We start from the raw sequence: 22,295 nt of genomic DNA, 5'->3' as shown, positions 1-22,295 counted from the left end.
AGAGGATGTACATTGGTACAGGATTCCCTGAAAACAGGGAATTCAGGGCAGATGACTCCTCCAGGACCAGTGGTGAGAGAAGCGATAACTGGAGGGTGGAGGGAATGTGGGATAGAAAGGGGGAACTGATTACAAGAATCTACGTTTACCCTCCTTCCTGGGGGATGGACAACAGAGAAGAGGGTAGGGGGAGACATCAGACAGTGTAGCATATGACAAAATAATAACAATTTATGAATTATGTAGGGGGGGAGTGGAGAGGAAAGGGAAAAACGAGCAGCTGATATTAAGGGTACAAGTGGAAGGCAAATGTTTTTCATGGCAACAAATGTACATATGCACTTGACACAATGGATGTATGTATGGTAGTGATAAGAATTGTACGAACCCCCAATAAAATGATTTTAAAAAATAGATACATATAAAAAAATACCTTCAAATTTATAAAATATTACCTGTTAAAGTACTGAATTTTTCTATCTTCATTAGTAATCAAAGGAACTTTAAAAGTATCAAATCTATAACTTAAAAAAATTAAATCAAAGACTTATAAATAACAATCTTCAATGTTGGTATGCTCAAATTGGAAATATACTGTAATCTTCTTAGGAATCACAAAAATCTATTTAAAAATATCAATATCGGGGGAGGGACGGCGGAGAAGGCGGGGAAGGGAGACTCCGGATAGGGCAAGATATGACAAAATAACGATGTATAAATTACCAAGGGCACATGAGGGAGGGGGGAGCGAGGGGAAAAAAAAAAAGAGGACCTGATGCAAAGGGCTTAAGTGGAGAACAAATGCTTGGAGAATGATTGGGGCAGGGAATGTGCAGATGTGCTTTATACAATTGATGTATGTATATGTATGGATTGTGATAAGAGTTGTACTAGTCCCTAATAAAATGTAAAAAAAGAAAAGAGGGAATAAAAAAGAAAATGATTAGGGCAAAGAATGTACAGATGTGCTTTATACAATTGATGTATGTATATGTATGGACCGTGATAAGAGTTGTATGAGCCCCTAATAAATTGTTTTTAAAAAAAACAACATTGAAAAATAAATAAATAAAAATATCAATATCATTTCACCTTAGTCTTAGTCCCGAGAAATAGTTTAAAAGTGCATAAAAATAAAAAAAATTATATACATACAAGTTCACTCTTGTATTATATAGGCTTAAAAAACCCCACAGCCATAAAGTTAATTCTAATCCAACTCTATATGCAACTCTATATGGGGTTTCCAAGAATGGAAATCTTTACAGAAGCAGAAAACCTCAGGTACTAGTAAAAGTTTAGAAAACTCAGAATACTTCTAGAGGACTATCTAGATAAGGTATTGCGTATGGTAACTTGGGAAAAAATTAATGAGTTGTAGTGAAAAAAGCCTTCAATATGCAGATGACACAACCCATCTTGCTAAAAGCCAAGAGGATTTGAAGCACTTACTGATCAAAGATAATAGCTGCAGTATAGATTACAACCGAATACAAAGAAAACAAAAATTCTCACAACTGAACTAATAGGTAACATGATGATACAGAGGAAAAAGATTGACATCAAACATTTTGTTTTGCCGTCCGCCGCGGCAGCCATGGAAGAGTCGCAGCCATGGCTGTGCGCTCCCCGATGGCCGCGGGCCTCGACAAGGGCCGCAAGGTGACCAAGAATGTGAGCCAGCCGAGGCACAGCCGCGGGTGCCTCACCAAGCACACCAAGTTCGTGCGGGACATGATTGGGGAGGTGTGCGGCTTCGCACCCTACGAGCGAAGGGCCATGGAGCTGCTCAAGGTCTCCAAGGACAAGCGGGCAATGAAGTTCATCAAGAAGCGGGTGGGCACACATATCCAGGCCAAGAGGAAGAGAGAGGAGCTGAGCAACGTGCTGGCCGCCATGAGGAAGGCCGCTGCCAAGAAGGACTGAGTGCCGTGCCCCCCTCTCCCCACCCCCAAAAATGAAGTCTTTCCAGAAACTGAAAAAAATTTGTTTTACTTGGCTCCACAATCAAGTAACATGGAAGAAGCAGTTATCCTGGACACATCTGCAGCACAGTATCTACTTAAAGGGTTAAAGAGCAAAGATGAAACACCGAGGACTAAGCCAGGTACACTAAGTGTTTCCAAGCGTCTCATCTGCATGTGGAAGACCAGAGAAGAATTACTAGATTTGAATTGTGGTGTTGGTGAAGAATGCGGAAAATACCATGGACTGCCACAATCGTATAGAAATCTGTTTAAAGGAAGTGCAGTCAGAGTGCTCCTTAGAAGCAAAGATGATGAGACTGTGTCTCATGTACTCTGGACATGCTATCAGGAAAGGCTGGTCCCGAAAAGGACATCCATCATGCTTGGTAAAGTCGAGGGTCCATAAACAGGAGGAAGGCCCTCAAGGAGATGGACTGACACAGAGGCTGCAATAGGCTGAAACACAGTAACAATTGTGAGGATGGTGCAGGACCAGGCATTGTTTCATTCTGTTGTACACAGTACTGCTATGAGTTGGAACCAACTTGACAACAGTGGAAAAAGCAGAACACTTCATCCAGGCATCCTCAAACTACGGCCTGGGGGCCCCATGTTGCCCGCCGAGGACATTTATCCGACCCGCCAGGTGTTTTTGCCTCATTTGTTTTTTTACTTCAAAATAAGATATGTGCAGTGTGCATAGGAATTTGTTCATAGTTTTTTTTAAACTGTAGTCCGGCCCTCCAACGGGTCTGAGGGACAGTGAACTGGCCCCCCGTGTAAAAATTTTGAAGACCCCTGACTTAATCCATACACACATGTGATATAGTCTTAAGCAAGTGATTGTCTTCTCTCAGCCTCTAGTGCAGTAGTTCTCAACTTTCCTAATGTCGTGACCCTTTAATACACTTCCTCAGGTTGTGGTGACCTCCCTAACCATAACATTATTTTCATTGCTACTTCATAACTAATTTTGTTACTGTTATGAATCTCTACTGTTGAGAACCACTGCTCTAGTGGATCACCCATAAAACAGAGATACTAGCCACCCAACACTCTTAACTCTTAGAGGATCAATGACACGGTATCTCAGAAAGCATTCAGTAATTCAGCTTAAAATATAAACGAGGTATAAAATGCATCTAAATAACCTAAATGCATCTAAAATAACCTAAATTATCCTTCTTTACTAAATATCTCTTTCTTTTGGCTTCATGACTGACTGTAACATTCTATATTATGCAAAGGAAAGCTATACCTCTTACTTCTTTCAGTGTTTCTCTTGCCTTATCTCTTCCCAAAGGATCTCTTGATCATTGGTGCTCAGTGTAAGGAACCACTCCTTTTATTCTCCCACAATACCTGTGACATGTTTCTGTCACCAAATTGACTGTGTTTGCTTCTAGGTCTCTTATTCAATTTTGTATTTCTACAACCTCGTTTAGAGACTAGCACAAACTAAATATTCGATATAAAGTTAAATTATCCATGTTTTCATAATTTCTGATTAACACCAATAACTTTTTGCTGTTGTTGTTAGGTGCTATAGTCAGTTCTGGCTGATAACCCTATGAACAAGGAAACAAAACACTCTCCATTTCGGTGGCAGTCTCACAAAGGTTGCTGTATTTGAGCCTATTCTTGCAGTCACTATGTAAACAAATAATAGAGACAGTGATAAATTCACATGCACTAACAGGAGTGGGACCAGCAATGCAAAACAGGACAAAAGCCAAGTTCAGTTTGATTCTTCTGTAACCTCGTAGCTGGATTAATAGAACAATCCAACAGACTTTTTATTCCCCAAAAAGATACTGATTTCTTTCTTTTTACCTTTGGGCTCCTTCCCTTCCCACCACTCTACTGCGATTGAAGCTCTGCAAAATTTGATACTATGCGACTTTGAAGAAAAAAGGAAGAAAGCCCAGTCATCATCGGTAGTAATACATCTAAGCCAAGTACTCAGTTACACACACCTGTCAGAGTGTAGAGAAACTGCTCTTCTCCCTGTTCCACTTGGCTCCTCCGGTTGTCCAGAACCTTTTTGATGGTGTCCATTAGGCCAAATGTGTGTGCTACATTGTTGAGCACAGCAGCATCTATTTGAAACAAAAGACACGCCTGTTGAGTTAAAACAGAAACATTCCATCCACTGCCTGCCATGTTGCTTATAAATATGAAACAGCCCAGAAATTAGGGGACTCTCTTAATTTTGCCTATTTTTAAAAATCATTTTATTGGGAGCTCATACAATTCTTATCACAATCCATACATCCATCCATTGTGTCAAGCACATTTGTACATTTGTTGCCATCGTCATTCTCAAAACATTTGCCATCGACTTGAGCCCTTAACATCGGCTGTTCATTTTCTTCCTCCCTCCCCCAATTTTGCCTATTTTTTGTTTTTAATAAAGATGTATCACGTCATTTTATTCTGCAGTTTTCTCATCTGAAACAAATGTGATTAATAATATGCTTCAAGAAATGTAGGGTAGAACATGCAATATTATTGTTTCTCTGTCCTCCTTTATGTACATTATCAATACTTGCTGTCATGACTTTTTAAATTGAGACCACTTCTCTATCTATATTCTCTTTCAGAGTTCCATGGTTTTAAATACCGACAGCTCCCCTATGCATATCTCCAGCCCTGACTTATTTACTGCATTCCACAATATCTGAGAGAACAAAGATCTTGAAGCAGGAATAAGCCTCATGGGGTTCAGGGATTAACTGTGGTACAGCAACAGTAGGATAATCTAGAGCAGTGGTTCTGAACCTTCCTCATGCTACGACCCTTTCATACAGTTCCTCATGTTATGGTGACCCCCAACCATCACATTATTTTCGTAACTACTTCATAAATATAATTTTGCTACAGTTATTAATTGGGCGACCCCTGTGAAAGGGTCCTTCAACTCCCAAAGGGATTGTGACCCATAGGATGAGGACCGCTGACCTAGTCAAAGGGACCAAAAGCCCTGTATATGGTTTCTGAGGCTGTAAATCTTATTTTTTTTAAATCATTTTATTGGGGGCTCATACAACTCTTATCACAATCCATATACACATCCATTGTGTCAAGCACATTTGTACATTTGTTGCCATCATCATTCTCAAAACATTTGCTTACTACTTGAGCTCTTGGGATCTGCTCCTTGAGGCTGAAAATCTTTATGGGAGCAGTCACCCTCATCTTTCTCCTGAGGAGCAGCTGGTGGGTTCGAAAGGCTGACCTTGCAGTTGGCCATTCAACACTTACCAACAGCATCACCAGGACTCCTTTGAAGGCCTCATAGGCATCTTAATTTAACAAGTAAAAAAACAACTTTGATTTCCCCTCTAAACCTGTTCCTCTACCAGTGGCCTGTATTTCCGTTAATGGGATCATCATTCACTTCTCAGGTAAAAATGCACAAGCTGCCTGGGTTTCCTTCTTTCACTTTTGCCTTACATCTACTGTGGTAAGATTCTTAGTTCCAGATTCAAAATGATCCTTTCTTCCTACCCCTACCACTACCATGCCAATCAATGACACCACCATCTGAACTAATTCCTCCCAGACGTTTGTGATTAGTCTGTTTCCACTCTTGCTCACAGATAGTCTACTCTCCATACAGAAACCAAAGTGATCTTTGAAAAATATAAATCTGAAAAAAAAAAAAAAAATCTGATTACCCGACTCCCTTTGTTCATAATCACTATGACAGCTTACAGTAAAGCCTAAAATTATAGCCAAGGCTCCTGGGTACCATCCCTTCTTCCGGTCACTTATCGCTTTCCCCATAGCTTAGTCTACTGTGTCTGCACCAGAATATAATTCCTGGGACCCACTAGGCTTATTCCCACTTGAGGATCTCTGTTCCCTCTGGCTAGAATGTTCCTGCTTCCAGCTTGTTACTTGGCTAGTTCATCAATTCAGGTGTCTGCCCAAAGAACCCTCTTACTAGTCTACTGTCTTCAATTGCCTTGTATGCATGTCAAAGTTGGACACTGAATAAAGAAGACCAAAGGAGAACTGATGCATTTGAGCTACGGTTCTGGCAAAGAATACGGAAAGTACCATGGACTTCCAAAAGAACAAACAGATGTCTTGGGAGAAGTACAGCCAAAATGCTCCTTAGAGGCAAGGTTGGCGTACTTTGGTCATGTTATCAGGAGAGAACAGTCCCAGGAGAAGGACATCATGCTCGGTGAAGTAAAGGGACAGTGAAAGAGAGGAAGGCCCTCAGCAAAATGGACTGACACCGTGGCTGCAACAATGGGCTCCAACTAAACAGTGGTGAGGATGGTGCGAGACCAGGCAGTGTTTCATTCTGTTACGCTTAAGGTCGCTGTGAGTTGACCCCACTGGATGGCACCTAGCAAGAAAGCCGGCGTTCTTATAAGTTAAAAAGAGAGATAGCTGCGGAAGTGTACAGTTTATGGCCATGATGTGGTCTCCTCATAACTCAATTTATATCAGATGATTAGAACATCCTTTCACATCCTTTGCAGCAGCAAGTATCCTTCAAGTATCCAAAGGCAGCTATAAGAGTGCACAACAGTTCTGAAGGCCTGTCACTCATAGAACAGCAAAATACTCGAACACAAGTGAATCATTCCAATTTTTCAATATGCGTATGAGCCTTCACTTTTATGAACCTTAATTTCCTTATCTGTAAAAGGAGATTAATAATAACGTCACGTCCAAGTTGTCATGAGGCTAGAAGGACCTGACCCGAGCAGTGAATGTTCAGTGACTGACCATGTTGTTGAGATTCATTCAGTTACCTGTCACCTGGAATGGTGCCTGGATGAGCCGCTGCTGAACTCCCCTGAGTAGCTCCTCTATTTCCTTTTGTATATTGCAGACGACCTCTTCCATCAGTCCTACGTCAGCTATTCCTTTCCAGAACATCAAAGTGTCCTCTGGCACAAGGAGGAACAAGACAGAGTAGACAAAGAATGCATCACAGGTCCACAGGCCCAATCTTTATGAAGTTAAGGGATTTCCATCCAATGGATTTTCTTTGGGGTCGTTTCTTGGCAAAACAGTAGGATAAAAGGTATGGACTAGGGAGTCACACAGGTGAATTCAGCTCTGACCGAATTATGTGACTATCTCAGGCAAGTTGCTGAAACTTTCTGAAGTCCCGTTTCCTCATGTGCAAAACGAGCCTTTGCGGAGTGATTGCATGGATGAAAATAAGTAGCTATGACTTTTGTTTGTAGTTACCATGCATATTAATTTATACGAAGAGAACTAAAAATATAATTAAGCAGTTTTTGTTTTGTTTTGTTTATATTAAGCAGTTTTTTAAGCCTATAAGCATGCTGATGGTTAGGGTCAAAAACTTTCCCCAAGAGGGACTGAGGATGGACCTGTCTGAGCCCCACAGGAACGTACCTGAGATCTCCTCCGAGTCTTTCTTCATGCCCTCCTCCGTGGCCATGGTGACAGCAGCAGTGAGAGCTGAGTTCCACTCCAGCCCTGCCTCTTCCATGCTCTCCTCTGAGATGGCAATCTGTGTGATGCTGCCTATAAGAATTCAAGACATGAAGCCAGTGAATTTTATAAAAAACCATAGCTATCTTCTACCTCAGAATCACAGCCACTGAACTCCTGCCATTGTCTAGAGGTGCAGACTTTAAATATAGAGCCTTAGGTAAGCAAGGTGATTGGCTTTTCTAAAGAGAGCTGTCTTGCAACGGAGATCTTTTCTTCTTACTCTGAATAGAAAATGAACGTTAAAAAAAAATCACCAAGGGCAATTGCTTCCTGAGCAGGTAGGTTCACTCTAGAAAAACACGAAGGTGGGCATGACGGCCAGGCTACCTGTCCCAGGTAGGTGAGCGGGGAAAGGCCCTGGGATAAGGGTAAATGAAAAGCACAGTCAGTGCTCAGTCAAGAGTCTATCATAAACACATTCGATCCTAAGCATCTAGGATGCCTGAAGCTGGTAAAACTTATTACCAGTCTACGTAAGAGAAAGCAAGAAATGAGACCAAATGATAAAATGAAATAAAAATCAGGTAACAGATTCACAGAGGAAAAGAATCTTTTCTATAAAAAAGAATTGAGAAAACCCAAACTGATCCAAATATAAATAGGACTGTGAATATATATGAGAAGTGAGAACTGTACACATGGAAGATATCAGCACTCGAACAAGCATCAGTAATATCAATAATCAAGTAAAGGAGTTGGGCCAAACAAAAAGAGACACAATAATATCTTCATTTTTCACTTTTTGTGAGTCAATTAACCAAAAATTCAAATTGCTAGATATTTTATACTTTCCTGAAAACATATACTTTCAAAAGATTTGGCTTTTATTCACCTAGTGATTACTCACATGATATTATGGTTTGCTATTAAAGAACACTAAAAGGTAACTTTTAGAACAATACTTCTGTCACCTTTGACATCCTCCAGCATTCCTGAGAATCTGTCAGACACGTTTATAAATCTTTTGGCAGTAGTTGAGACACATTCTGTCCAGCTGGGCCATTTCCAGCTGGATTAACTCAGTCCTTAATAATGACCTCACATGGGGAACTTGTTTTCTGGGTGTCAGAAACCCTAGCCTCAAGCTCAACAATACTAAAGTTAAGTGTCTGCTCATCCTACCATTCTTTGCTAAGGAAGCCTCAATTTTGGAGACTAGACCTTCCAGGCAAACGCCTTTGATCCTTTACAGTCTGGTCTCTTGAGTTTCTTTCAGCTGATGAGACATGGCTGTACGTCAGCAGTTGAGAACCTTTCATCATTCTAATCCGCTTTCCTGACTTGACCACTAGTAAAGGGTTTTCAAGCCTGTATTAAGTTTAACCCACATAAGCCCAAAGGCATGGAAGTGAAACAGCTGAATAATCATTGGAACCACTGAGTCACCTGTCTAGTGCACACAGCACATGGAAGCAAGAAGGAAGGAAGAGATCTGGCCCACTTGGGAGAAAACAAGAAGTCTGTTCCCAAAGGACAGAATTCCACCTAAGCTTACCTGACAACAAAGCACACCAACACCCCCAGCATTAAAATTAAGGAACAAAAGCAAGTATGATGAGAAAAGGCTGCTGAAAAGTACAGCGTGTTTTCAGGTGGTTTCCTACCCCCTACCATCAGCCGAAGTGGGTGTCTGCACCACACTTGTCTGCTGTCCTGGCACCGGAGCTCTTGCGCTGCTGATCAGAAGATCAAATTTGGTGCTTCTGCAGGTGTTGGAGCAAACCTTGTCATGCTGGTAGAAATCAATCTGTCCGGAGTCCATCATTTTCCTGTGCAAAGGGAAACAAGAAGTACTAGTTCAGCATGCATTCCATCTAAAGAAAACTAGGCCTCAGAGATAAACTGAGACAACATTCCTGAATCTACTCTATAGATGAGTGAAACCCGATAGTATTAAAAGTCATTAGGCTGCAAAGATTCTAATTGGGGCTATAAAATTTTCATTGGTCTTGCCCACGTTTACCAGTGCCACTCTCCTCTTCCTAGTCTACTTATTACGAGTCCGCTCCTCTTTCCTGTCATTGCTACCGTGTAGGTAATACTACTAACAATAGCCAAGTTTCCCCACAGAACCGCAATGATACCAAACCCAAAAGACCTTGGGTTAAAAGAATAAAGACTCACATCAGAGTAAAACTAAGAAGAACCAAGGAAATTCAAAAAATTTTATCTGCTTCTGATGTATTAGTACTATTCCTAGATCAGTAAGATTTATTGCTACTTTCAGAGCTATAAAGCTCTAGCAAATTGCTTTCCCTTAAAATAAATACATACAGCTCTCCTATAGAAAGCAAGATGATTTTACTTAGCTCACTAGAAAGTGTCCTACCAGTATCCATAGACATTGCTATTATAGCTCATGAGCAAAACCATGGGGTATTTTAAGGGTGTGAAACTATGTATTATAATATCACTTAACTTTCACTAAAGATTTTTTAGGCATGTTATTTCTTCAACAGACCAAGAACAAAGAAAACGACAGCTATGGATCTTCTCCATTTTGTTCTGTACACAAATTATCTAAAAGATAATTTTAAAAATACTTATGTGTCTCTGATGATAAAAATATGTAAATATTTGAAAATGATGAGGGCAAAGAATGTACAGATGTGCTTTACACAATTGATGTATGTATGGATTGTGATAAGAGTTTATAAGCCCCCAATAAAATGTGTTAAAAATATGTAAGTAAAAAGTGAACATTTTCAATTTAAAAAAACAAGAACGTGTAATACCGGCTTACACTTCTCTACGGTTATTCTCTCTCTAGCCACAGGCTTAGGTGCATCTCTGCTCGGTAATCTGAAACAGGACTGTCGCCTACTCTCGGGCTTCTCTGTTTAAAGAGGACTCTACCCAATAGCCCGGTACCAGAAAAATCAGCCCCAGAAGCTAGGACACAGTCTCCCTTCCCTCTCAAGTTGATAGAGTTCAAATAATGCATGGATTACTCAAGCCAATTCTGAATAAAATTTCACATGAAAGAGAAAAGAGTAGATTACCTGGATCCCTATCATTAAGTGTGCCCAAGTTTATTGGGAGGTGTGGGCTTGCACTCGAGCTTACCTGAGCATGATTCCACCCAGACGAATGGCTCTCTTCCAGTCCTTCAGGGTGGATTTGCCAGCCAGGTGAACAAAATGCTTGGGACTGATTAACTGATCATTGAACTAAAGTCAAAATAAAAGTACAAAACAATTCAATGTCAACTTAGCCAGGTCAAAAGGGAAAAGAGATGATACGTCTATTTGTTATGAACAAAGATACCTAGATAATATCCCAAGCTATAGTGTTTTTTTGTTTGTTTTTTGCTATAGTGTATCAGAGAATTTGGTCTCCATGAACATAGTATACTTACTGGTACAAAGCTACGGAGGACTTCAGGAGAATCAGTGATAACTGTATTGATTAGCTCTAACATCCTGAATCAGGTAGGGAGGTCTACTGTGGCAAGTTTTAGAAGGTGAATGCAGAAAAGACGAGACAACATCAAAAGCACCTAGTGCCTCCAAATGCTGCAGTCCTTCCTGATTCCAGGACGGTCTCACTAAAGGGACTCGTTTCTATGAACACAGCTGTGGCTACCAATGGACACAAAATATATATTTGCTCATCACTCTCATAAAGATTATCTCTATTAACTACTACAATGTATACCAGTATAAGAAATATGGTCTGTATGTTTCTATTATATTCTCAAATCTCAAGTCACTATTATGCTTTTTAAATACATATATAATCATTCATATATTTAGCAATAGAAATATGTCTATCTCTGTGAGGTTCTCTAACATTAACTACAATTCATCAACGTACTGCCATTGACTCAATTCCAACTCATATAGCAATCCTACATAGTATTTCTGAGGCTTTATGGAAAGAGATAACTTTATTTCTCTCACAGAGTACCCGGTAGGTTTGACTGGCCAATCTTGAAGTCAGCAGCCCAGAGCTTACCCGATGTCACCACCAGGGCTCATGATAAGAAAGTTATTTAGCTGTAAGAACACTCAATAAAATGATTTTTTAAATTATTTTTTAAATTATTTTGAAAATATCTGAATTTAGATAAAGAAACAGAAGTATATGAAGTATGTAAAACATATAAACAACTTTTGAATTTACTTTGATCTGGCATACTTGTGATACAAGAAACCAGGACAAAAATTTTAAAAACTTCCTTAATCTCTAACCTTGAAGGAAGGATACATCATTTATTCAGCTACTCTCAAATCCTGAAGTAAAGATATAACATAATACTCTTTAATGTCACACTAGCCTTTGTCATCTGGAACCAAGGTGAAAATTCAGCATAAACTCTAAATTTCTTCTTACTCATGGAGAGAAGGCAGAGATGAATCTGAGATTTTCTGCTACCGCCAACCTCTGACTCTATGTACAAGGGACCTCTCTACCATGGTTAAACCTTCCTCCTGAGAGGAAGAGGTAAAAGCTAAAGGTTAAACACTGGAACTCTAATCATTGAGCTAACATTGTGAGACAGTCAATTACTAATGCCCTCCGAGCCATTAGGGAGAGCCTTGGTGGTATAGTGGTTAGAGTTGGATTGCTCAACAGCTGCTCCGAGGGAGGAAGATGAACCTTTGTACTCCTGTGGAGTTAAAATGTTGGAAACCCACAGGTGCAGTTCTACTCTGTCTTACATGGTTATACTTGACTTAACGGCATTGAGTTTGGTTTTTCTAACCATAATACCTCATGTGATGTATTATAAATTCTGGCTTCTATGCCCATGGCTAACATCCCATTTTGGAGGAAGTTCTATGCTATGCTAATAGTCAGGATTAAGGCGGGATTAAGTTCCTTAGTAGAGCATGAACCAAGTCACTACCCTTTGCTTCCTTGGAAGGTTGGGCTGTTGAAAGACAACCTCACTTCCATCAAAGCTATTCAGCTGTGTGTAAGAGCCACCTCAGAAGCACGACACAGAAGGAAATCCCAAGACCACTGGAAGAAGAGCCACTAGTGGAGCTGATTCTAGAATCTGTCTGAAGTGGTGGAGACAAGACCGATGGGACCACAGGCTGTGGCACTGGGACCATGGAACCAGCAAAGAAGCCAGACCAAAAGAGGCTGAGGCAAGGAGACCGTGAGACAGAACAGATGAGTAGTGCTGAGACTATGGAATTGTGAGGCAGAGCAATAATAAAGCTTCCTGGACCACAGAGGCAGAAGCCAAGGGACCACATGACTGAGAGGCTGAGGATCATGGAAAATACTGGCTGATGGCTGAGAAGAGGCACTGTTGTGAACCAATGACTGTATCCTAACTATTAACTGATCCTGACATATGGTAAGCTATTAACTTTCCTAATAAGTCCCCATGATTGAGAGTTCTGTGGGGTCATTTCAACAAATTAGCAAACCCAGCAGAGGAGAGTGCTGTAGGAGCAACAGTTGGTATCAAAGTAGTTAAAGAAAGACGGAAGGTGGAGATATGTGTGACCTCTACCTCTGGCAATAGAGAAGCCAGAGGAGATCAGATAGGGCCCCCATGCTGTTTTACACACATTGTTAAGGTTAATTCTGAGAGGATAGTTCTAAGTGAATGCTGTGAGTTCTTACTTGCATGTCTTGTCATGACTACCCTGCAATAAAACAAAGCAAGTTTATGCATGTCAAACCCAAGTATCGTTCTACTAACTTTTTAAGTTAAAAATTCTATACAACAGTGGGAAGGTAGGGAGTGGATGGGAGGAGGAGGAACTGATCGCAATGATTGACACATAACCTTACTCCCTCCAGGTCAACAAACCACAGAAAACATGGGGAAAGGGACATAATGGTCGGTGTAAGAAATGAAAATAACAATAATTTATCAAGGGGTTATGGCGGGAGGTAAGGAAAAAAGAGAAGCTGATACTCAATAGAAAGTAAATGTCTAGAAAAGAGTAATAGTAAATATGTACAAATATGCTTGATACACCTGGTGTATGGATTGTTATGAGTTTTAAGAGCCCCCCAATAAAGTGATATTTTAATTTTTTAAAAACCTATACATTTTATATATATACAACATTTAAAAAATCATTTTATTGGAGGGCTCATACAACTCTTATCACAATCCAAGCATCAACTGAATCAGACATGTTTGTACATGGTGCCCTCATTCTCTTCTAGACGTGCACTTTATATTGAGCCCTCAGTACCCATTTTTTTCTCCCCCTCCCCCCTACCCTCATGACCCCCCAATTGTACATTGTTATTATTTTCATCTCTCACACTGACCACTGTCTCCCTTCCCCCAGGTTTTCTGTTCCTCCCCCTGTAGAGGGGTGCATGGTTATGTGTCGATCATTGCGATCTTTCCCCCCTTTCTCCTTTCCTCTCACCCTCTTCCCCCTACCCTTCCGGCATCACCATTCCCACTCCTGGATTCTGTGTGTCGTGTCATGAGCTCCCATCCCTTTCTATACCTCTGTACATGTTCCAGTCCAGTCTGAACTGGGAAGCAGCACTGGGGTCATGGTGGTGGTGGGCTGTGTGTGTGAGGAAGTCTCAAGGAACCAGAGGAATACAGTGTGTTTCACTGATGCTTTACTGCACCATGGTGACTCATCCCCTCCCTGTGGGCCCTCTGTGGGGAGATTGTTCCACTATCTACAGATGGGCTTTGGAGCTCCGCTCCAGTTCCCCTCGTTCTTAACAATATGTCTTTGTTTGTTATGTGTCTGCTGATGCCTATTACCCCGGTCCCTATGACTCCTCATGATTGCACCAGTGGTGTGCTTCTTCCATGTGGGCTTGGTGCTTCACTGATAAATGGCGGCTTGTGTAACATCAAGCCTTTAAGACCCCAGACGCTATATCTTTTAATAGCTGGGCACTATCCGCCCTCTTCACATTTGCTTATGCAGCTGTTTTGTCTTCAGCGATTATTTCAGGAGGGTGAACATCTCAGACTGCCAAATGGTTAGAACCCAAAGTCCATCCCCTACCTCAGTGTATTTATGCAACATTTTATATAAACTTTTCATCTAATCTTCCAGCAACTTTATAGTATACATGACTATGATCATTTCAGCATATGATAATATTAAATAATTTGCTAAAGGTCCCAATTAGTTAGTAATATAAAGAGGACTCCACTCATCCATCCAACAAATATTTATTTTAATAAAAATTTAAAAAGAAATGTTAAATCACTGACGATATGCCAAGCACCATTCTAGGTACTGGAGACATGGTTATGAAGAAGACAGGTAAGGTTTCTCACAGAACTTGTGCTGTACTGTGTGGGACTGGAGCCCAGGGCAATTTCACTCCAAAGCCCTATTTTCTCTACTGTGTCACAAAGGGATTAACACCAAAAACATGTTTTTAAAAACAACAACAAAAATTGATGCGGTATCCTAGAGGGAGGAGGTACCAAAACTACCCCCTTTAAAGCAGTGGTTCTCAACCTTCCTAATGCCACAACCCTTTAATACAAGTTCCTAATGTTGTGGTGACCCCCCCCAACCATAAAATTATTTTCGTTGCTACTTCATAACTGTAATTTTGCTACTGTTATGAATTGGGCGACCCCTGTGAAGGGGTCGTTCGACACCCCCAAAGGGGTCGCGACCCACAGGTTGAGAGCCACTGCAAAACAAGTAGTCTCAAAATAGGTCCCAGCAAGGAAAACGAGGTAATTACCTTAACACACTTCACATTTATTCCTGGACATACAAACTTCTTCCAAAGAAGGATGGCTTTGCTCTCGCCACAAGTTATGGGATAAGCAATTTCCATATCCTCATTAGCTTCTATAGTACTTGCATCTGAAAATAGAAAAAACTATCAAGATTTTTGATTGGATCCATTCAAAATCTAGGCTGCTGGTTCTTCTGAAAAGCTAACTGTTCATAATTGTTGGTACTGTTTAGGAATCCTCTAAGAGTTTTGCCTAGCAACTGTCGTTTACCAAACTCCCACTACATGCTATCTTTACATTATTTTATTTGGTTCTTACAAAAATCTTAAGAGATAATGAGTGTTTCCTACTCATTAAGTATGTGAGACTGGAAAAAGTGAAATGGTTTTCCCAAGGACACACAGGGAAGTGATAAAGTGGGATTCGAGCTCAGATTTGTCTGACTTCAAAATCTCCTTTCTTTCCACTGACTGCCTTTCAGTCATCACCTCATGAAAAGACCTCAGCAGCAACTCCTAGGGATTCACTCTGAGGCAACCAATATCTTCTGGAGACTTCTACAGACTAAAGGTCGTTCAGCAACAACAGCAAATGGATGTTCAGTATTATTACAAAGTGAGCGCCCTAACATCTAGTTAGTGACATCTCTACATGCACCACCATCAAACCGATGGCTGCATAACTGGCAAGGCACAGCAGGCAGAAGGAAAAACACAAGGCACGCAAGGAGAAAATTTCAATCACGTAAACTAAGAGTAAAGGTTTAAATTAGCAAAATGACTTACCAATCCCTTCATCAATTTTGTGTATCGTGTGAGTTTCTACTGCCACAACTGCTGTGTTGTTCTCCGACCCAGCTTCATAAATCCTGTTGTAAAAGTGTCCATCGATAAACAAACTACATAAATCATGAAAAAATTAATATTCACAGCATGGAGTTAAAAATGTGTTATCTATCCCATAAGGAGTAAAATAAATATAATTCACAACTTGTTCATTCTATAAACTCCAGGACTGCTTAGTTTCAACCTGAATTTACATATGAGCAACTGATGGTCTGTTATACCATCAACCCCCTGGTCTCCTTTTAGCCACTGCTATTGTCAATTTGATTTCTGTGTGGTTCACTGGAGAAATCCACATGAATACTTTTGTAAAAGGCATTTGCTATGAAAAAGTCCTTAGTCTTGCAAAATCCTATCATGCGATCTCCAGCTTCATTTCTATCACCAAGGCCATGGTCTCCAGCTACGGTTCCTTCCTTTTGGTTCTCAACTTTTACATTCCAATCACCAATCATCATCAATGCATTTTGATTGCATGTTTGATCGATTTGAGAGTGAAGTTGGTAGAATTTCTCAATTTTTTTTTGACAATAGCTTTAGTGGTGGGTGCATAAATTTGAGTAATAGTTGTATTGACTGGGTTTCCTTGCACGGGGACAGACATTATCCTATCAGAGCACTGTACTGCAAGATAGATCTTGAAATGTGCTTCTGACGATGAATGCAAAGTCATTCCTCTTGATTATGGCATTCTCAGCACAGCAAACCATGTGATTTTCTGATTCAAAATGGCCAATACCAGGCCATTTTAACTCACTAGTGTCTAGAATATCGATTTTTATGCATTTTATTTCATTTTTATAAATTTTCCTAGATTCACACAACTTTTTTAAAAAACATTTTATTAGGGGCTCATACAACTCTTATCACAATCCATGCATATACATACATCAATTGTATAAAGCACACCCGTACATTCTTTGCCCTAATCACTCTCAAAGCATTTGCTCTCCACTTAAGCCCTCTGCATCAGGTCCTCTTTTTTTTTTTTTTCCCTCCTTCCCCGCTCCTCCCTCCCTCATGAGTCCTTGATAATCCACAGATTGTTATTTTGTCATATCTTGCCCTATCCGGAGTCTCCCTTGCCCCCCTTCTCTGCCGTCCATCTCCCAGGGAGGAGGTCACATGTGGATCCTTTTAATCAGTTCCCCCTTTCCAACCCACTCACCCTCCACTCTCCCAGCCTCGCCCCTCACACCCCTGATCCTGAAGGTATCGTCTACCCTGGATTCCCTGTGCCTCCTGCTCCCATATGCACCAGTGTACAACCTCTGCCCTATCCAGTCCTGCAAGGTAGAATTCGGATCATGGTAGTTGGGGGGAAGAGATTCACACAACTTATTCCAAGTTCCAATTAGAGATTTTTGCAGCTGTTTCCTTGAATTTTGGGGTTGTGCCCCATCAGCAAATGAAGATTCTGGAGGCTTTACTCCAGCCACATCATTTTAGTCAACTCTACTTTGAGAAGGCAGCTCTTCCTCAGTCATATTTTGAATGACTTCTGACCTGAGGGGAGAAACATGAGGTTGTCTACTCTTATAAAGAGCTAGCATCTAGGGAACCCATGGGGGCAGTCCTACCCCATCCTATAGCTTTGCTGAGTAGGAAATGACTTAATGGCAGTGTTTGTTTTTCCCTGACTTCAAGGGCTTAGCTTCTGTCACTCTCTGACCATGTTCTGCTTCTGTTCATCAGGGTTTCAGTAACTGACAATGTTTTGATGCTATTTATAGGGTTTTCAGTAGCTAATTCCTCAGAAGTGGACAGCCAACTGCTTCTTCGTAGTCTGTTATTAAGTCTAGAAGCTCTGCTGAAACCTGTTCACTTTGGTGACCCGTTGGTATTTGAAACACCAGTGATAGATCTCTTTCAGCATCACAGCAACATGCAAGCCACCCCAGGGCAACAAACGGACAGACATTAGTTTAGCACATGATAAAGTCATTAGACACAATTATCCTGATCAAACTAAAAAGTATCATTGGACAGTTTAAGGCAAAAGAATCATGAAAATTAATACACTGACCACAGAAGTTGGTGTCTCTTGTTGGAATCTGGGCACTTTAGCATTTTTAAGACACTAGAATCAAGCTGACATAAACAGAGCCTAGTGGGAAAAAGATACTGTACCCACTCTAACTAGCAGTAACTAGAGGCACCATGTAGGGAAAGATTATCTATAACCAAGTCACTCTAAAATGTCTTCTAAGTAATGCATCCTTGATACATTTTTTAAAATATAGTGAGCTCCTTTCCTTCATTTCTATAAAAAGCCTACTATACATTCAGCCGGGAGGGACGTCTGTGGTGAGGGAGAAGAGCCGCCATGTCTTCCGGTGCTTTGGCAAAACCTCAGATGCGAGGCCTTCTGGCAAGGCGTCTGTGGATTCACATGGTTGGAGCATTCATTCTATCTCTGGGGTTGGAGCTTTCTATAAGTTTGCAGTTGCTGACCGGAGAAAGAAGGCATAAGCAGATTTCTACAGAAATTATGATTCCATGAAGGATTTTGAGGAGATGAGGAAAGCTGGTATCTTTCAAAGTGCAAAGTGATTGTGGAATGGAAAGATGAACGTCACTGGCCAATGTCCTTGAACTGTGAAATATTACTGTGGGCTAAGGAGTAATTTCTCTTTGGTAAATAAACAACAAAAAAAACCAACCTACTATATTTAATTATTCTACCTCATTATTTGAAAGCATTGCCTGAGTGATATTGCAGTACAACTCTGCATCACTGACCACCACTTCCATGACACCTCCAGCACAGACTCCAGTTCTGATTTCTATGCCATGATAAAGCTAACTGCCGAATGAGTAAATCCAAAGGATTTTGCCAAACTTACGACGACTAAAATGATCATGTTACTGTCCTTCTACTTCCCAAACTCTTCTTCTTCCTGTACTCCCCCATCCTTTTTAATTGCACTGCCCAGGACACTGTAGCTACACCAGAGCTTAGGAATTACATTTGATTTCTCCCTTTTCTTTCTCTTCAACTCCCACATAGTCAATTGCCAAATAACCGCCAGATGCATCTTATCATTGATCTCTTCTCTCCCATTGTTACTGCCTTAATTCAGACCTAATCGTCTGGACTGGTTTCCTTGCATGTAACTCACCTGCTACAGTCCCATAGTCATGATCAAATAACTCCCTCCTTAAAGGCGTTCAAGATTCTCTCCTCTCCATTAAAATAAGGTCCCAAATCCTTAATATGATACTTAAGCCCCTCCGAGATCTGGCCCCTGGTTTCAATTCTCTTCAAGCCTTACTTTACAATTCCAAACCCCGTAGTCTATTTTCAGTTTCCCAAAATGTCATCTTTTTTTAATACTCTGTCCCATCTATGTGTCAATAACTAGACTCTATAATTAGAATATCGCAACCATCAGTATGGCTTCCAACTTTATGTAAAGAAAACCAAAAAGCTCACACCTGGACCAATAGGCAGCATCATGATAAAAGGAGAAAAAAATTAGGTTGTTAAGGATTTTGTCATGCTTGGATCTATAATCAATGTTCACAGAAGCAGCAGTCAAGAGATCAAAGGACACATTGTATTGGGTAAACCTGCTGCCCACGACCTGTTTAAAGTGTTGCAAAGCAAGGAGGTTACTTTGGGGACCAACCCATGGCATTTTCAATTGTCTTCTTTGCATGTGAAAGTTGGACACTGAATTAAAGAAGATTGAAAAGAATTGATGCATTTGAATTGTGGTGCTGGAGAAGAGTACTGAAAGTAGCATGGACTGCCAAAAGAACACTGATATCCCCTGGAAGAAATACAACGAGAATGCTCCTCAGAGGCAATGATGGAGACTTTTTCTCATGTACTTTGGATATAGCTATTGGAAAAGAACATAATGCTTGCTACGTAGAAAGAAAACTCACTGCCATCAAGTTGATGTCCTAAGGCTGAGTAGAACTGCCCCAGTGAGTTTCTGAGGCTGTAACTCTTTATGGGAGTAGAAAACCTAGTCTTTCTTGGTACAGCTGGTGGTTTTGAATTGCTGACCTTGCAAGTTAGCAGCCCAACTCTAACCACTACGCCACCATGGCCTTGATAAAGTAGACCCTCAACAAGATGGACTGATACGAGGTCTGTCTGAATAAGATAGGCTGGATGAAAAATCTGGAGGTGAAAACAAGGGGACCAACAGTTCCAGGAGGACATGGGAGAGGGAGAGGTGGGGGGAAAGGTAGTGGTGTTAACAAACCCAGGGACAAGGGAACGACAAGTGATCCAAATTGGTGGTGAGGAGGGTGTAGGAGGCCTGGTAGGGCGTGATAAAGGGTAATGTACCCAAGAGGAATTACTGAAACCCAAATGAAGACTGAGCAAGATAGTGGGACAAGAGGAAAGTCAAAAGGAAATACAAGAAAGAGGTAGGAGGTAAAGGGCATTTATAGAGGTCTAAATAAAGGCATGTACATATGTAAATATATTTATATGAGGATGGGGAAATAGATCTATGTGCATATATTTATCGATTTAGTATTAAAGTAGCAGAAGACATTGGGCCTCCACTCAAGTACTCCCTCAATGCAAGAATACTTTCTTCTATTAAATTGGCATTCTGTAAAGCTCACCTTCCCGACACAACTGCTGAAGACAAAGCGGGTGCATAAGCAAATGTGGTGAAGAAAGCTGATGGTACCCAGCTATCAAAGATACAGTGTCTCAGGTCTTAAAGGCTTGAAGGTAAACAAGCGGCCATCTAGCTCAGAAGCAACAAAGCCACATGGAAGAAGCACAGCAGTCTGTGCAATCACGAGGTGTCAAAGGGATCAGATATCAGGCATCTTCAGAACAAAAAACCGTATCATAGTGAATGAGGGGGGCAGTGTGGAGTGGAGACCCAAAGCCCATTTGTAGGCCACTGGACATCCCCTTACACAAGGGACTCAGGAGGAGACAAGCCAGTCAGGGTGCGATGTAGCAATGATGAAACATATAACTTTCCTCTAGTTCCTAAATGCTTCCCCCTCCCTCCTACTATCGTCCCAATTCTACCTTACAAATCTGACTAGACCAGAGGATGTACACTGGTACAGATAGGAACTGGAAACACAAGGAATCCAGGGCGGATGATCCCTTCAGGACCAGTGGTGTGAGTGGCAAAACTGGGAGAGTGGAGGGAGGGTGGGTTGGAAAGGGATTATCGATTACTAGGATCTACATGTGACCTCCTCCTTGGGGGACGAAGAACAGAAAAGTGGGTGAAGGGAGACGTCGGACATGCCAAGATATGACAAAATCATAATTTATAAATTATCAAGGGTTCATGAAGGAGCGGGGAGCAGGGAGGGAGGGGAAAATGAGGAGTTGATGCTAGGGGCTTTAAGTGAGAGCAAGTATTTTGAGAACGATGAGGGCAATGAATGCACAAATGTGCTTTACACGATTGACGTATGTATGGATTGTGATAAGAGCTGTATGAGCCCCTAATAAAACGATTAAAAAAAAGATGGATTGATACAGGGGCTGCAACAATGGGCTCAAACATAAGCGCAATTGCGAGGATGGCGCAGGACTAAGCAGTGTTTCATTGCACACAGGTCACTATAAGCTGGATCTGCCTTGACAGCACACAGCAAAACATGCCCTTAGTGACCTGCTGGTGCAGCGGGGGGTGAGACAGTAGCTGCTAACCAAAAGGTGGGCAGTTCCAACCCATAAGCTGCTCCACAGAAGAAAGATGTGGCTGTCAGTTTCTGTGAGGATTTACAGCTGTAAAACCCTTTAAAACAGTTCTCTCTGTCCTACAGTTTCTGTGAGTCAGACTTCACTCGATGTCAGTGGATTTGATTTGGTATAATGCTTTTTCTATTTCTTCCAACCAAATTCCTCCAGTATAATCATTTACTTCCTACTTTGTGACCCAATTATACTTTGTCATAACAACTACAGCAATAATAAATCCTTATTTACCTATCTGTCTCCTCTTGGGCATAGTTTGCAAGGTCCTTGAGAAGAGAGATTGGGTCGTTCATTTACTCCAGCACACAGCATACTGTGTGGAACATGGCAAACCAAACCCAATGCCGTCGAGTAGATTCTGACTCGTAGTGACCCCACACAGGGTTTCAGAGATTATAAATAAATCTTCATGGAGACAGACAGTTTCTCAAAGTAGCCGATGGATTTGAACCAGTGCCCATCCAATTAAAAGTCCCATACCTAGCCCATAGCACCACCAGAACTCCTTGGAACATGGCAAAATACCAATAAATAGCAGTCCAATGAATGAGGATTACGATGAACATTAGAAGCCATCACTTCAAGTAAGATTAGTAAACTGTTTCTAAATGACAAATATGTGAAAATGC

General features: G+C 41.0%; 1 protein-coding gene and 1 pseudogene across 3 annotated transcripts in view; one reads left to right on the top strand and one right to left on the bottom strand.

The window, feature by feature from the left end:
• Nucleotides 1-22,295, bottom strand: part of GMEB1 (glucocorticoid modulatory element binding protein 1) — a 45,764-nt gene that overhangs the window by 5,430 nt on the left and 18,039 nt on the right. For 2 of the 3 annotated variants that reach the window (XM_075553199.1, XM_075553194.1), the window contains exons 3-9: nucleotides 15,903-16,015; nucleotides 15,120-15,244; nucleotides 10,527-10,630; nucleotides 9,072-9,229; nucleotides 7,359-7,490; nucleotides 6,743-6,880; nucleotides 3,944-4,066 (exon numbers count right to left, since the gene is read on the bottom strand). In XM_075553199.1, the coding sequence (XP_075409314.1) occupies nucleotides 3,944-4,066; nucleotides 6,743-6,880; nucleotides 7,359-7,490; nucleotides 9,072-9,229; nucleotides 10,527-10,630; nucleotides 15,120-15,244; nucleotides 15,903-16,015 (893 nt within the window). The remainder of the gene's footprint in view (nucleotides 1-3,943; nucleotides 4,067-6,742; nucleotides 6,881-7,358; nucleotides 7,491-9,071; nucleotides 9,230-10,526; nucleotides 10,631-15,119; nucleotides 15,245-15,902; nucleotides 16,016-22,295) is intronic. The other variant, XM_075553202.1, reaches the window with a different exon arrangement.
• On the top strand, nucleotides 18,259-18,524 carry LOC142434086 (cytochrome c oxidase subunit 6C-like; annotated as a pseudogene).

Source organism: Tenrec ecaudatus, chromosome 1, assembly GCF_050624435.1.
Source record: "Tenrec ecaudatus isolate mTenEca1 chromosome 1, mTenEca1.hap1, whole genome shotgun sequence".
Classification (NCBI taxonomy): domain Eukaryota; kingdom Metazoa; phylum Chordata; class Mammalia; order Afrosoricida; family Tenrecidae; genus Tenrec; species Tenrec ecaudatus.
Note: the sequence above shows the minus strand (reverse complement) of the source record. Positions and strands in the feature narration are given on the sequence as shown.